Here is a 13,956-nt window from a genome sequence, read left to right as displayed (position 1 = left end):
AGACGATGCCCAGACCCCGTGCCTGTCTATTGACTTGGCCAGGCCTGGCACAAGCCAGTTCCCCACTTGCGTCCAACCGCACGCAGCTCTTTAACCATGTGAGCTGGCCGCACATGGTTCCTCGCAGACTGGAATTCCTGCCCCACCCTGGCCCAAGCAAAACAACCCTTAAAACTGGCCGGCAGCCCAGGATTTAAACCACTTCCTTGTCTGACCCTCTTCCCTGTATGAACACCCAGGAGGAAAGTTATAGCTTCTCTTGCTGCAGGGCTGGGGCATTGGGCCACCTGTGCTTTATCCTCTGAACTTCTCAGAGTCAGAGGGGATCCTGGCCTGAACTGGAAAGGTGAACCCCTGGCACCCCCTCCCCCAGGCTCAGGCCAGCACCTTCCTCAGGGTAGATGCCAGCACCAGGGCCTTCTCTTGGGGAAGTTTTGTCTCCTGGCTTGACGAAAATCCCCTCTGTGCCCTCCTCTTCCGTTTTCCCCTGCAGAATAAGCTGAAAACTGACCCGGTGAGCTTAGATGATATGTAAAAGTGTCTGGAGAAGACTAAGTGCCTCATGACTGCGGTTATGACTCTGATGGTGGTTATGAGGGGGCCAGACATGGCTGTCTATGTCAGCAGCTGGCACACGGCCTGGGCATTGTTAGACACTCAGTGCCCGTTGCTCCCTCCTCCCCATGTGGCCTGACTCACGCTGATGGAGTGGGAAGAGCACACTGAGAGCAGAAACCAGGCAGCCCAGCCCCACCCCCGTGGCTGCTCTGGGACCACGGCAGGAAGTGAGGAGTGCGAGAGTCCCAGGCAGTGGGAATGCCCGCTCTGCTTATATCTGCTGCATGACCCGGGCAACTGAGTGCCCTCTCTGAGCATCCAGTTGCCTTCCTTCTCTGTAAAACTGGGTAAGGGGAGGGAGGCAGGAGACCACCTGACTACTCAGGGTGGGGCAGGCAAGTCTCAGCACGACAATGCCCAGGGCTCACTCTCTTTCTCAGGAGCCTGCATAACTATTTCTCCTTTTCTGGGGTAAGCCCCCTCACCCAAATAAATGGTCTTTGTGTCACTGCCTGCTTGGTGGATAGAGGGGGGTTCTGGAATCTTCAGGGCCCCAACCTCCCTGAGCAGAGGCCCAGCCCCCAGGCACCTCCTACCTGTTGTGTCCTTGCAGTGGGCTCTAGACCAGGAATAAAACCCAATCCTTTAGGTATAACAAAATTGGGGGTCAAGCTGAAGACAGGGTGAGTGTCCTTTAGACTCAGCCTGGGAATCTGGAACCCCTCCTTGTTGCTAGAAATAGCCTCCATTTTCCCATCTGCAAAATGGAGTCAATAATCATCCCACCGCCACTTCAGAAGTCAGGTGAACTTCCACAGAAAGTGGTAATGACCCCTGATGTGTGTTAACTCTGTATCAGGAAGCATCGTATTTGTACATTTGCAAAGAAGTCCCTGTGATCACAAGCAGCTCACACTGCTGGTGGCAGTGGTGGTGGTGGTGTGTGTATGTGTTAGTTGATAGCAATGATATTCTGAGAGGATTTCCTGAGACACCAGGTTTGGGCCTGGGACAGGTTCTCCCAGGTTGGCCCTGAATGGGAATTGAACTGGTGACCTCACGGTGCATGGGCAATATTCAACCAGCTGAGCCACACTGGTCAGGGCTCCATTCTCTGATCTTGATCTCATCTCCTAGGTGGTAGCAGCTTTGCTGGGTTCTGAGAATACTGAGAGGAAAGCCATTTCCCTGACAGAGCAGGAAGGCTTCTGGGAGGAAGTGACAATTGAAATTGAATCTTATAGGAGGAATAATAGATAAATAAGAGCATTTCTGAGTGTGGCACGGCAGATGCAAAGGCACGGAACTGTGAAGGGCAAAGCATGGAATATTTGAGTTAGAGGGGAGGAATGAGGCTGGGGAGGGCCCAGGTTATTCTGCTGGCAATGGGGAGCCATTGACAACTCTAGAAACTAGTGATGGGGTCACTCTTGCCTTCTTAGTTCAAAGTTTAGGCAGGGTAAGCCCAGAGGTGCTTGAGCAGCCAGATGAGGGGAAGAGGGAGGCTGAATCCAAAGTCTTGGCAAGACTTGGGAAGACAGCATGAGACCACCTCCCCAGGAGTCTTCCTGCCCCAATCTGCTGAACTGCCCCTGCCCTATCTGGCCATCGGCGGCTGCTGTGGTCTTGCCAAGGGCCCCACAGAACACAATGCTGGTTGCTCAACTTGTTCAGTGCTTTATTGAAACAAGGCCCTAACAGATGACTCATTAAGGCCTTCAAGCACAGCCCTTCCCACATCCTGAGATTAAGAAGTCAGAGGTGGTTCTGTCCTTGGTTTAGCTGTTTCCATGACATTTCTCTTGAATATTTCCAAACCTTAAAGTGTAAAGATTTTGTCCACACAAACACACATACCCTCCTGCTGAAGGCTGTCATGCTCACTGAAATGCTTCCACTCAGTGGTTTGTATGTGCAAGACATTGTGCATCTACGGCAATCCATCCTTTCATCATTCATCCATTTGTCCATCCACGACAAGACAGCAGTAAGTTCTCACAAGTCAGGCCCTAGGGTTCACAGCAGTGGGGGCTGGGCTTCCAGTGAGGCTAAGGACACAGGCCTTAGCCTTCACCCAGGTGCCCCCAAGTAGAACATCCCTTTCAGAGGCAACAGGAGACAGGCCAAGTAGGTAATTAAGATTTGAATCTCTAACCCCTCCCTTCTTCGCTAAGGGTGACTGCCTGATGGCCTGTGAATGTCCTGAGATGGGCAAAAAAATCAGACAGACAAATCAAGCATACAGGTAACACTGAAACAGGAAGAGTAAGAGCTTACGTTTGTGCTAGAGGTGTATGTAAGGAGGGACAGAAAAAAGGGAACAAGAAAGCCGAACACGCAGGCACACGCAGGAGTGCAGTGAGGTCCAGGGCACAGTGCTACTCCCAGGGCTGGGAGGAGTGCAGCTCTGGCCCATCTTGGGGGCTGTGGCTTTCCCCCAGTCTCAAACATACAAACAAAGCCCCTAGAAAAAAGGGGGCTTTTCTAGACACAGGAAAACAAAGGGTTAACCAAAATAAGGAAGGAAAAAAGCAAAAAGGCTCCTGCTGGACACAAAATACTTCCTTTGAGCTGGACTTAATCCAATTTCACTAAGTCAACAAGTTAGGCTCTTCTAGGGGCTAGGGTGTTGGTAGGGGGTGGCACCAGGATATGGAGTATGGTTGGAGTGAGACAAGGGGATCAAGGCTAGGGGCAGATAGACAGGACACCCTCACTGTCTTTCCCTGGACAGGACCTGGGGCCTGCAGGAGACCATCAGTCCTATAGGCCCCTAGGTGGCTGGTGCCCGGGCCACTCAAGGCAATGAAGGTAGGTGAGTCCGTGGCTGGCCTTTCACTTGTCCTGCAGGCGGCTGCAGAGCTCCCTCCGGCTCCGTTCCCCGGCCCAGCTGCGCGTCTTGAGGCGGAATGTCCTCAGATTGTCCTTGAAGGCCTCGTGGTTCATAGGGCGATAGTCCTGGGGTTCACAGAAGGTCTAGGGCAGGATGGGAGAGGTCAGTCAATATGGGAGAGTGGGTAACTTAGGTGGGGCAGCCCTTCCTTTTCTTAGGGTGATGCCTGGCCAAGCCTTTTCCGTGCAGTCCAACCCTCCCATGGAGGCTGTAGCCACCCCTGTCTATGGTACCGGGTGCTGTGGGAAGAACTCCTTGTAGCCGCCTTTGAGAATGTACATCTCAGGATAGTAGAGGCTGGGGTAGTCATTGATGGTCCGATCTCGTTCCCTGATGAAACGGCACCTGAGACCAATGGGTGTGGTGGTCAGAGCTGGGCATGCAGCAGGGTGGACCTCAGAGAACCTGCTCCCTGCACCCACTCCTTTGAGGGCCTTGGAGAACCACAGAAGGCTCAAGTGCAGGCACTTGTATTGTATTGTATTGTATTGTATTTTGTAATCCTCCCTCGAGGATAGTTTTTTCCATTTATTTTATTTTATTTTTGAGAGAGTGAAGGGAAAGGAGGGAGGAAGAGAGAGAGACAGAGAGAGAGAAACATCTGTGTGAGAGAGACACATCAATTGGCTACACCCTGCATGCACCCCGTCCATGGCCAGGGATTGAGCCTGCAACTGAGGTATGTGCCCTTGACCAGGAATTGAACCCAAGACCCTTTGGTCCACAGGCCAACACTCTAGCCACTGAGCCAGACCGACCAGGGCTCAAGTACAGGTATTTTTACTTTTAGATCAGTCTGGCTACTGGGTTCAGAAGAGGCTGGGAGATGGAGGGAAGGAGGAAAATCAAGGGGCCTCTCTGTTTCTAGAAGGCAGGCGCAGGATCTTTGTTAGTGACAGCTGGCCTGGACTGCGAAAGGGGAATCAGAATGAAGAGAAGTTGACGAAATTCAAGAGATACATTCAGGGGGTCTGAACAAGACAGTGAGGGTGAGAGGTGGGGAAAGGAAAGGACATTTGAACACCAGAAGGGTCAATGTCACTGAGGACTGGGACAGGGTCCTTAGATTTTTAAGGACACTGCTGGAAGCTTAGAATCAGACTCGGGGGTGGGGGATGGGTCATGGCAATGATGGAGGGTTGTAGCCTTTTGGGAAGACCAATAAGAGGGAAACAAGAAGAGGGTGCCATGCACAAGGAAGCAGGGGTGAGGTCGGCTTCAGGCAGTCAGATGAGACTTGAGGCCCAGGCCAAGGAAGGGCTGGGCTCAGGCCTCTTGGCCTTAGCATGGCTCCAGCACCCACAAGCTTGGGTGGAGCTGGGACTCACATGCGGGGCCCACGCTCAGATGAGAATTCACAGTGGAAAATAAGGATGATTCTCTTGTCCAGGCTGCAGGGCGTGATGGGGCTGTGCAGCAGGAACATCTCAGCGTCCTGTTCCAGGGGCAGGTTCACAGCAGTCTGTCAAAGCAGCTGGAGGTCAGGCCACAGTCCCGTGCCTGGGCGGCCGACCCCTCCCCTATGCAGTTCCCTTATTTCAAATGGGTGACCCCACCTCTTGCTGGGCAGGACCCTTCACCACAAGAGGGCGCCCCCACAGAGGAAAGATAGAACTGGTGGGTCTTCAGCACCTCCCCGGTAGCCCTGTCTCACCTTGATGTGCCCGCCTTCATACTCGTAGGGGTATCTGCAGTCCACGATCACAAACCTCTCCACGATGTTGCTGAACTTGCCCGTCAGCAGGGCCACCATCTGTAGGAGGCCACGGAGGTGGGTCCCAGCACGTCAGGCTGGCAGGCAGGGGCTGGCCCCTACCCCTACCCTACCTAGTGCCTGCAGCCTGTTCTCAGGGAAGGTTAACAGGCGAACAGCTCGCCTGCACCTACCGTTTCTGGTGCGATGTACTTGAGGTCTTGATGCTTCCCATCCACAGTCTGTAGGAGGAAGGCCTGAAGCGAAGTAGGGAGAGAGAGAGAGACTGAGAAAGGGAGGAGAAAGTGAAACGGGTAAGGTAAGGAGCACAGAAGGACAGCTTCCTTCCCAAGCCCAGAGGCCACGCTTGATTTGACCTTCAAACTCGGCTCTGATTCCAGTAGCAACCGAGAGGCACCTCTTGGGTCTGATACCCCAGGAACAACCTTCCAGGGAGAAATAAAGGGAAGCAGAAGCGGTAGACTCCTGCTTCCTGCCCCAAGCTCTGCCAAGCCCAGGAATGAGGTCTGAGGAGAATCAAACTAGACGCCGTTTGGAAATGTTTTCCAAGGTGGAGACACCACTGAGGCCTGGACATATGTGAGATAGAGTCAGGAGACCAAGGAGACACAGAGTAGAGTCTAGGTGAGAGTAAAGTACGATTGGGTGCAAAGGACAAAGCAATGGGGCCTCTGGGGAGAGAGGGCAGCCCTGAAGTAGCTGCTGGGCTCCAGGGCTCCAGTCGGTAAGGGGTAGAGCTCGAGGGTCTTGTCAACTGGTACCTTAGAGTAATCCCCAATCAGTTCACGATGGTCACTGTCCAGGATGTTCTCAATCTCGTCATGACACAAGGACTTGGAGCGGAGGACACGGGCTTTCTGTGAGACAGATGGCAGCCAGGATCAGGGAGGAGGCTGCCCCTCCGTGCCCAGCCTGGCTGGTATTCCCCCTTGCCCGCACCCTGGCTGAGAAGGGATTGCAGGGTAGACTGGGAAGGTGGCAGCCCCACCCCAGGAGGAGGGCTCTCACAGGTTCCTCGGCCTCCTGCTGCTCCTCCAGAGGGGTCACACTCCTTCTTCGCTTGTTCTGTGTGGGCAGGTCCCTGTCCTGGGGCCGCTCCAGCCTCTTAAGGATGGGCCGGATCACTCCACAGGGCATGGACGGAGAGCGGAAGAGCCGCTGGCATTTGCTGTACATGATGAGGTCCTGGGAAGGGCAGTAGGTTGGGGGTCAGAGTACTCAACTTCTGCTCAACCCCAATCCCACCTGGAAGGTAGAGCCCCACCCCTCTAAATTCCAAGGGGGCCACCCCAGAAGCTCACCTGCTCTTCTTCCTTTTCCAAAGTCTTGACCAGTGGGGCACTAATGAGGCTCTCCATGCCTGGGGGAACTGAATCATCATCCTGAGGCCAAATCAACAAGATATGGTCACACCAACTGGCACAAGCCAAACCCCTCAGGCCCGTCCTCCAGTGCAGCCTTCTCTGGCCCTTCCAGCACCTCCACACAAGGCAGCCCCCCAGAACCAGGAGATGGCAGGGACCCCTCACTGCTGCGACTCGCACACAACCATGAGAAGCTGCACAGGAGCACCTTCCCTCCGCCTGACTGTCCTCCCCTCACTGCAGCACTAGCCACCTATTCTTCTCTGACTGCCCAGAGGTCAGGCTGTGACTCAGTTACCGCCAATTCTTCTTCTGACATTGGAATGAGGTCATAGTCTTGCTGCAGGAGCTCAGAGCTGTCCTCTTTGGGAGATCCCAGGGACGGAGATGCAGGGGGCCTGATGGAGCAAGGCTGCTTACCTTTAGGTCATTCTCCAGGATGTCCACAAATCCATCATCTTCCTCAGGAGTCCCCTTGGTGGGGGTCAGGGGGAAGCGTTGGGCCAGGGGACTCAGCTCCTCTACTTCCATCTTCCGCTCAGGGGTGAGACACTTGTGTGGGTGACATACAGATGCAGGCTACTCAGGGCTGGGGGCCCAAGGCAGTCCCTACCCCTAACCTTCTGAGAAAAGGTTCCCCTGCCTTAGGCTCAGAATCACCCTCCCATCCCCAGGCTGCCTTCAGAGGGCACCTGCCCTGTGTGCACGCCTGCCCTGCAAGGGTCAGCTCTCCCGATGTACCATCAGGTCAGGGGCGGAGCTTGGCCTCTGGGCAAAGGCTTCTCTGCGGCTGGCCCACTCGGCCAGAGCATGGGTATGGCTGGGATGTGTGGGCTTCCATGGCACCTTGAAGATAAATCCATCCTGTGGGCAAAACGGGGTGGGGGGGTGAGTCATCGAATGCCAGAGAGCCACCCCAGCACGCCCCCTTGCCCCCCCGGCATGTTCCCACTCTGGCCTGCAAGAAGCGCACATTCTCTTTCTCCTCCCCAGAGGTGTGGGCGGTTTGGCCACGAGCCCTGCTCTTCCTCCAGCTGCCAGGTGCTTGGGCATTGGTGATGTTCCGTAGCACAGGGCTGTGGCCCAGCAGCCTCACCTGGGGAGCCAGGGGGGGCAGCAGTCATTGACGGTTACATTTCTCTGGCACCAGCACAGGCCCTACCTTCTCCCACCCCTCCCCTGAATCGCCCTGCTAGCCCATCCACCACCCAAGCCCCATTTCCCACAGCCAGACCAGGGACATCTGACCCCAAATGTCCCCTCTAGGAGTTGGGCCTCGGAACCCTCCTGTCCTTCCCCAGTCCTGGCCAGTGTGCCTGAGCCTCCTGTCAGGCATCAGAGGGCACTTACCGGCAAAGACTGGAAGCGTCGGATGGTGAACTGCTTGCTACAGAAGGAAACAGGGACATGGTAGGGCTGGAGAGTCTGGGACCGTAATGGGGAGCATGCAGGATGCCTCTCCACCAGAACCCTGTGCACGCACCCCTCAAGAGAGGGCCTGGGAAAGCACCCTCCCCATGCCAACGGGGAGCAGAGGTAGCCTGTGGTGGGTAGACCACCAGAGCCTGCAAGAGGAAGGCCAAGCACTTACTTTCGAATGAGCCGGCTAGCTGCCTGGATGGCCTGTTCAAACCTAGGAGAGAGAAGGGTCCCATGCACCTACCTCCCACTACAGTCCATCACCCGCCACCAGCATCAGGTCCCCAGTCCACAAGACCCGGGGACTAGGGCTAAGGACAGTGGAAAGGGGAAGTAGGAAGAATGTCAACTATCTGGGGACCCGGATATTGAGGGGGAAGATGAAGGACAGCCTGGGATTTTAAAGGCTGCACTGAATGGAAGAGGGCCCAGAAAACGGCAGCAATGGAGACAGCTGGGATAAGTCAAAGGGTGGCTGAGTGTTACCCAGACAACGGTCATGCCAGCTTGCCCACAGGCCTTCCACCTGTATGCAAATCAGAGGGGCCATATGGCCGCCAGGAAAGGCATTCATCCAACCCATGATGATAGGCCTTGGCCGCAATGTGGGTCTCTCCAGGGCCTAGATGCCAGCCAAGGCTGGGCTTCCCTCCCCTTGTGTGGGGCTGTCCTGGCTCCCCCTAGGACAGGGCCTGGTTTAGTGTGCCCTTGGATCAGCCAGTTTGCCATGCCAGACCCCCTAGTGCCAAATGTGTAGGGTCACATCCTCTTAGGCCTCCCATGGAATTTTTCAGGACCCAGCCTCTGTCACACCCCCTCCTCCTGCCTTAGGAAAGGCCAGCAGGCAAGGAATTCCAACAGATGTTCCTTTTGAGGCTAGAGCACAAGCTTCTGTAGATAGCTCCCTCCCAGCTATATTACCAGAGACCACCTGCCACGCAGGGCTTTGTGCATCTATGCATGTATACACTCACACACACACACACACACACACACACAAGCTTCTTTCTGAGAAACTGTAACCGTCAAAGCAGGTTTGGGGGAGGGGGGAGCATTGAGGACTGAAATGTCAGAGGGTTGGCCCCAAGGGGGGGGGGGGCTGTGCCAAGCCAACCTGGCATTAGGGATGAACAATTTCATTGATTTGGTTTCCAATCTGCACCTGAGCCTTGGGCTAAAGCAGGGACAGCTCTGTGTTGCCACCAAAACCTAACGTGTAGTCCCTCCACCCAAATCTCTCCCCGTTTCCTGTTTGCGAACAAACCCTATAGCCCAGCTCAGTCTGATCAAAGGCAGTAGGAAGAAAAACAGCCACTGCCCTAAACTCAAAGCCACAGTCCCCTAGCTCAGGTTGGGGATGCCCAGCTGTTCTCACTAATGTCTGGCAGCTGTTCTCCCTGCTGAGGCTCAAACAGCTGGATGGAAACAGCTGTGCTCTGGAAGGTACTACTCCTGCCCCACAACCAAGGGGGTGGGATCTGTCCTGAACAGAGCCCACCAGCTCCCTCACCAGTCCCTCTCAATAAAGAGCCTGGTCCAGAGGTGGACCAGAGGGTCAAGTGTCACTGAAGCCAGAGGTTGCTGATAGGATGACCAAGAGCCAAACCAGCCTGCAGGAGCTGTTTTGTTTGGCCTAGAGTGATTAAAGTTTTGAATTAGAGCATATTTTAAAATTGTGAAATTTCACACACACACAAATAAATGTGTATAGGCAGAAAGGAAAACAGGACATATACCAGGCCTATATTCCCACAAGGGCTGGCTGGAGTCAAGTATCTGCTGCTCCCAGAGGCCACTGTCCCCACCACCCTGGCTCTGAGCCCACTCTCAGATGCTCCTGTGAGACCAGGCCCCTCTCCGAGACAGGGAGCAAAATCCCAGAACTTAGAAAGGTCAATTAGTCCCCCCATATGGGGATCCAGAGGAGTCTGTCTACTCTCCTAGGCTTCCCCAATGAGTTTACACTATAGCTGGGATTCCCAAAAGCAGGTGCCAACTCCTTGGTAGTGGGGATCCCTCTTCTCTACTCACGTCTGCTCCGCCATCTGGGGGTCCATGGGGCTAGGAGAATCCATGCAGAGACCTGAGGGGACAGAGTGCTTTGGTTTGAAAGTAGTGCCATTTTTTACACTTTTCCCCACCACGTTCCCAACCCTATTCAGAGAAGGGAAAAAACATATTTCTATTTTAGATCTTGACGCATTAAAAAATGAAGCAAAACGTACCCATGGACCCCAAGGGCTGACGCTGCCCCTCCCCCCACAATTGCCCAAAGCTCCACTCCCCATTTACTATGAAAACACTTCTACATGGTTTGTAAACCAAAACTTTGCTAAGCATCTTAAACCATAACTGGTTTAAGATCATTTGTTCTGGAAGAGATAACAGTTTTTTTAAAGGAAAATATTATAGCTGAAGGCAAGTGAATGTTATAAAATAACCAGTTTTCAGCTCTAATGCCTCCCAGGTGGGGCTGTGGTTCAGGGGCTTTGGTTTCAAGTAGGTGAGATCTCATCTCCCGCTGAGGGCCCCACCCAGTCCCCTGGCTCTGTCATTCTGGGCTGAGCCCGCCAGAGGTGGGCAGGGGGAGGCTTCTCAGGTCCTCAGGTTGTTGGAAGGACATTAGGCTGACTGGCAGGGAAATGAGGAGGCTCAGGCAGCCCCCCAAACGCCCCTGGCACCCTTGGGCCTCACCTGCATCCGAAGATTCAGAGGACTCAGACGACAGGGAGGATGCAGACGCTCGCCGCGGGGACAGGGATAGGCATGTGAGCAGGCTGCCTACCTGACTCTTTGGGGTCTCCCTGGGAAGGGAGCAGGGACCCAGGGAAGCAGAAAGGTAAATGTGGGGTTCAAGGGCTGGCTGGCCCGTGTTCCCACCAGCCACCCACTTCTGAAGGGCCCATCCATCTTCTGCACTGCCCCAAGGGAGGTGAGGGCATGGAAAACCTGCCCTCTTCTCAGGCCAAGGCAGGCTCCTTCTACAGAGGTCCTAAGTGTCTTCTCTTTGTTGGTTGGTTTAAGAAAGGTCCTCCTGGGTACAGGGGTAGGCGAGCCCGAGACAAGAGGAAGGAGCTGGGCTGGGGGACGGTGGGGCAGCAGAGCAGCCCTGGAGGGCCTTTAGGCTCCTACCCATCCACCAGCCTTCCTGGAGGAAGGGCCAAGACTTGGGTTTCTGTTGCTGGGAGGACAACCCAGCCTGGACCCTGCAGGCGAGCTCAGGGAGCAGGACCAGCATTTAACCCTTTAAACCCCAGGAAAGAATTAGGTGTAGCGGGAGCAGGGGCAATGGACATAGGAGAACTGGACTACTCTGCCACCCTGAAGTTACCCCTCCAGGCTCACGATTTGCTGCCTGGGGCAAAATGGTGGCGTTTTGGGCAGAAATTAGGGAGGCAGCATGGTGGAGGCACACTAGGGGGTGGAGGTTGTCTTCAGAGTCCTGTGCCGGACAAGAGCAGGTCATCTGGAGAGTGTGAACAGCCCAGTCCTGGCCTCACCGCCCTTGTCCCTGGTCCCCAAAGCAGGCTCTGCCCGGGACGCCTCCTCACTCCACCTCTCGGATTCGGATCCCAAGCCGGTTCCCCCGGAGACCCAGGACCAACACCCTAATGCCGACCTCTCACCCCACAGCCGGCCTCCTTGGGGCGCCCTACCTGCCGAGCCCAGCGAGGTCGTGCATGGTCTGCGTGAGGGTGGTGACCGGCGAGGAAGTGGCCGCTCGCTCCGGGGACCCGAGGAGGCCATGGGCTCCCAGCCGGAGGCCCGGGAGGTGGCTCGGGCGCTCTGCGCCCCCGCGCCCGCCCGCAGGGCTGCTGGCCGAGCTGGGCGCCGCGGGGTCCTGCGGGGGCAGCTCCATCGCGCTGGGGCCCCCAGAGGCCGGCGGGGCGCCGGGAGACCCGCACACGCCAGGCACAGCCGGCCAGCGCCAGGTGGGGAGCGGGCCCGGGTGGAGGGGAGGGGAAGGGAGGAAGCGCAGCGGGGCCGAGCGAGGGAGGCGAGGGCGAGGGAGGCGGGGAGGCGGGGAGGGCGGAGGGGCGCCGCGGCCACCAGTCCGGGAAGCCGCCGGCAGCTGCTGCCAACCCTACCTCCTTATATATTCGAAAAATAACAGCGGCCGCGCCGCCGGACGCCGCCAATCGGGGCGCGGGCTAGAGGAGGGCGGGACCGAGGGCGCGGAGGCTGGCCCCGCCCGGCCCGCCCACCTTTTCAGGCTTTGGGTGCCGCGGCGGGGCTGGGGTTTCTCCCAGGCCCCCGCCCCCCGCCCCCGAAGCTAGGGCTCGAGAACCCCGGCGTCCTAGATTCCGTTCCTCGGGATGTGGTTTGGAGTTACACCCCCCAGCGGAGAGGGCCCCAGGGAGGCAACGACCCCCCAGGGTGGCCTCGGGAGGGACCCCGCGGTTTAACACCGTTTACACGCGCCGGCAGGCACCGGGAGAGCCGCCGGTCCCGGACTTTGCCGAAGGCGATTGCATTATGCGGTTTGTGTTCGCCGCTTTACAGACGGGGAAGTGGAGGCGTGAAGTTCATTAACGCGTTCAAGGTCACGCACGGTGGGGCAAGTTGTGGAGCCGAGATTCTCCCCAGGCACCTCTGTTCCCGCAGCCTCCCTGCCCCCGCGACACGCGTCCCCAAAGCCTCGTTCCCACAGGATTCCCACCAGTGCCGGAGGTGGACCCGCGGTGGGGGCCAACACGTAACTGATGGGCGCTTCTGAGGGGGCCCCAGGTTGGACACCAAGGCGTCCAATTCTCTCCAGCAGCTCCAGAGGCGGCTCTCCAATGGTTGACCTAGCCATGTGACCTCAAAACCCAGTTATGGGAGTGTCTCCTGTGTATTGGTGGTTTGGCTAATGTGGTGTCAATGGGCATCATATTGTTTAATCGGTGTTTCTTTGATGATCTGAGAGCCTGAATTTGTCACTAGTTTACACTGAGCATCTTCTAATTACCTAATCACCTTCGGGCTAGCCGGCTTTCCTGCCAAAACCGAGTGAGCGGTAAGCAGCTTTTGCATCCTGTCTTCCCAGGAAAGAGGTGGTCTCCTGCTGGGAAGGGTACAGCTCCGTGAGCCTTTCACCCCTTCCCTGTAGCTCCAACCGCCAACCTTGGCGTCAAAAGGGAGGGCCCTGTGGTGGGGGTTTGGGCTGGCCAAGGGACAGATGTATAGAGGAAGGGGATGGGAAGACCCCAACCCCACCTCAGAGGGATTACCTGGGTAGGCATCCTGATGTTTTCTTCTCTCAACATTTTGGCTAGTTCCTATGCTGTGCCAGGACCTATGCTGTGTGCTGGGCAGGAGGGCTGAAGTTTCAGGTCAAGGGTCCAGCTCAAGACTTCCAAGATTCAAGGCTGTGATTGCCCTGGGGGGCCTCCTATGCAAAAGACCAGAAATAAAACTTCCGTGAAGGTTTCATTTTCAAAATCAGCCCAGCAAAGGTAACCCCACAGGGTGTGCAGAGGTGGTGGTGGGAGCTGGGAAGAGGGCAGTTATACTTCAATTGCTGGAAATCCCATAGTCAGGTCACTTCTGGGCCAGTGAAGAGGAGCCAGGACCACAGAGGATCATTCCAGAGCATCCCACACAGCAGCTCTGTGTACTCTCCTGAATCTCCTTTTGCCAGTTATATCATAGATTATGTGTTCAATTAAAAACAAGGAACACCTAGTCAATAAAAATAAACTAAAAGAAACTGCAGCCCTGGCCGGGTGGCTCAGTTGGTTGGAGCATTGTCTCATACACTTGAAAGGTTTCAGGTTCGATTCCAGATCAGGGCACATGCCCAGGCCACAGGTTCGATCCTTGGTCAGGGCGTGTACAGGAAGCAGCCAACCGATCAATGTTTTTTTCTCACTTCAAGTTTTTTTTTTTTCTCTCTCTTTCTCTTCCCCTCTCTCTAAAAAGATCAGTGAACAAACACGTCCTTGGTGAGGATTAAAAAAAAAAATTGCAAACATCATAGTTAGAGGATCAACTCCTCCCATCAACCACACTTCTGGGCAGAAGGC

The 13,956-nt window shown here is 55.7% G+C and overlaps 1 protein-coding gene across 3 annotated transcripts; it reads right to left on the bottom strand.

Moving 5' to 3' along the window:
- Nucleotides 1-2,219: 2,219 nt before the first annotated feature.
- Nucleotides 2,220-11,807, bottom strand: CDC25B (cell division cycle 25B). Of its 3 annotated transcripts, XM_016212070.2 has the most exons (16): nucleotides 11,605-11,807; nucleotides 10,643-10,752; nucleotides 9,980-10,031; nucleotides 8,121-8,162; nucleotides 7,880-7,916; nucleotides 7,503-7,625; nucleotides 7,271-7,393; nucleotides 6,950-7,081; nucleotides 6,467-6,547; nucleotides 6,174-6,350; nucleotides 5,927-6,022; nucleotides 5,339-5,401; nucleotides 5,106-5,204; nucleotides 4,780-4,913; nucleotides 3,685-3,796; nucleotides 2,220-3,534 (listed from the first exon to the last, which is right to left on the bottom strand). In XM_016212070.2, the coding sequence occupies exons 1-16, from the start codon at nucleotides 11,805-11,807 to the stop codon at nucleotides 3,394-3,396; spliced, it is 1,725 nt and encodes a 574-aa protein (XP_016067556.2). In that variant the 3' UTR covers nucleotides 2,220-3,393. The 3 variants fall into 3 exon arrangements, with proteins under 3 accessions (XP_016067556.2, XP_016067557.1, XP_016067558.1); XM_016212071.2 differs by lacking the exon at nucleotides 10,643-10,752 and having other exon boundaries at nucleotides 11,605-11,657; XM_016212072.2 differs by lacking the exon at nucleotides 11,605-11,807 and having other exon boundaries at nucleotides 10,734-10,752.
- Nucleotides 11,808-13,956: the final 2,149 nt, after the last annotated feature.

Source organism: Miniopterus natalensis, chromosome 7 (genome assembly GCF_054644295.1).
Source record: "Miniopterus natalensis isolate mMinNat1 chromosome 7, mMinNat1.hap1, whole genome shotgun sequence".
Classification (NCBI taxonomy): Eukaryota; Metazoa; Chordata; class Mammalia; order Chiroptera; family Miniopteridae; genus Miniopterus; species Miniopterus natalensis.
Note: the sequence above shows the minus strand (reverse complement) of the source record. Positions and strands in the feature narration are given on the sequence as shown.

Bases quoted from the DNA above. Each gene is read 5' to 3' on its own strand.
- CDC25B (XM_016212070.2), bottom strand. From the start codon at position 11,807: ATGGAGCTGCCCCCGCAGGACCCCGCGGCGCCCAGCTCGGCCAGCAGC. The intron at 10,032-10,642 runs GTGAGGCCCAAG...CTGTCCCCTCAG, and splicing joins CTCTGAATCTTCGGATGCAG to GTCTCTGCATGGATTCTCCT. The intron at 4,914-5,105 runs GTGAGACAGGGC...CTGCTTTGACAG, and splicing joins ATGAAGGCGGGCACATCAAG to ACTGCTGTGAACCTGCCCCT.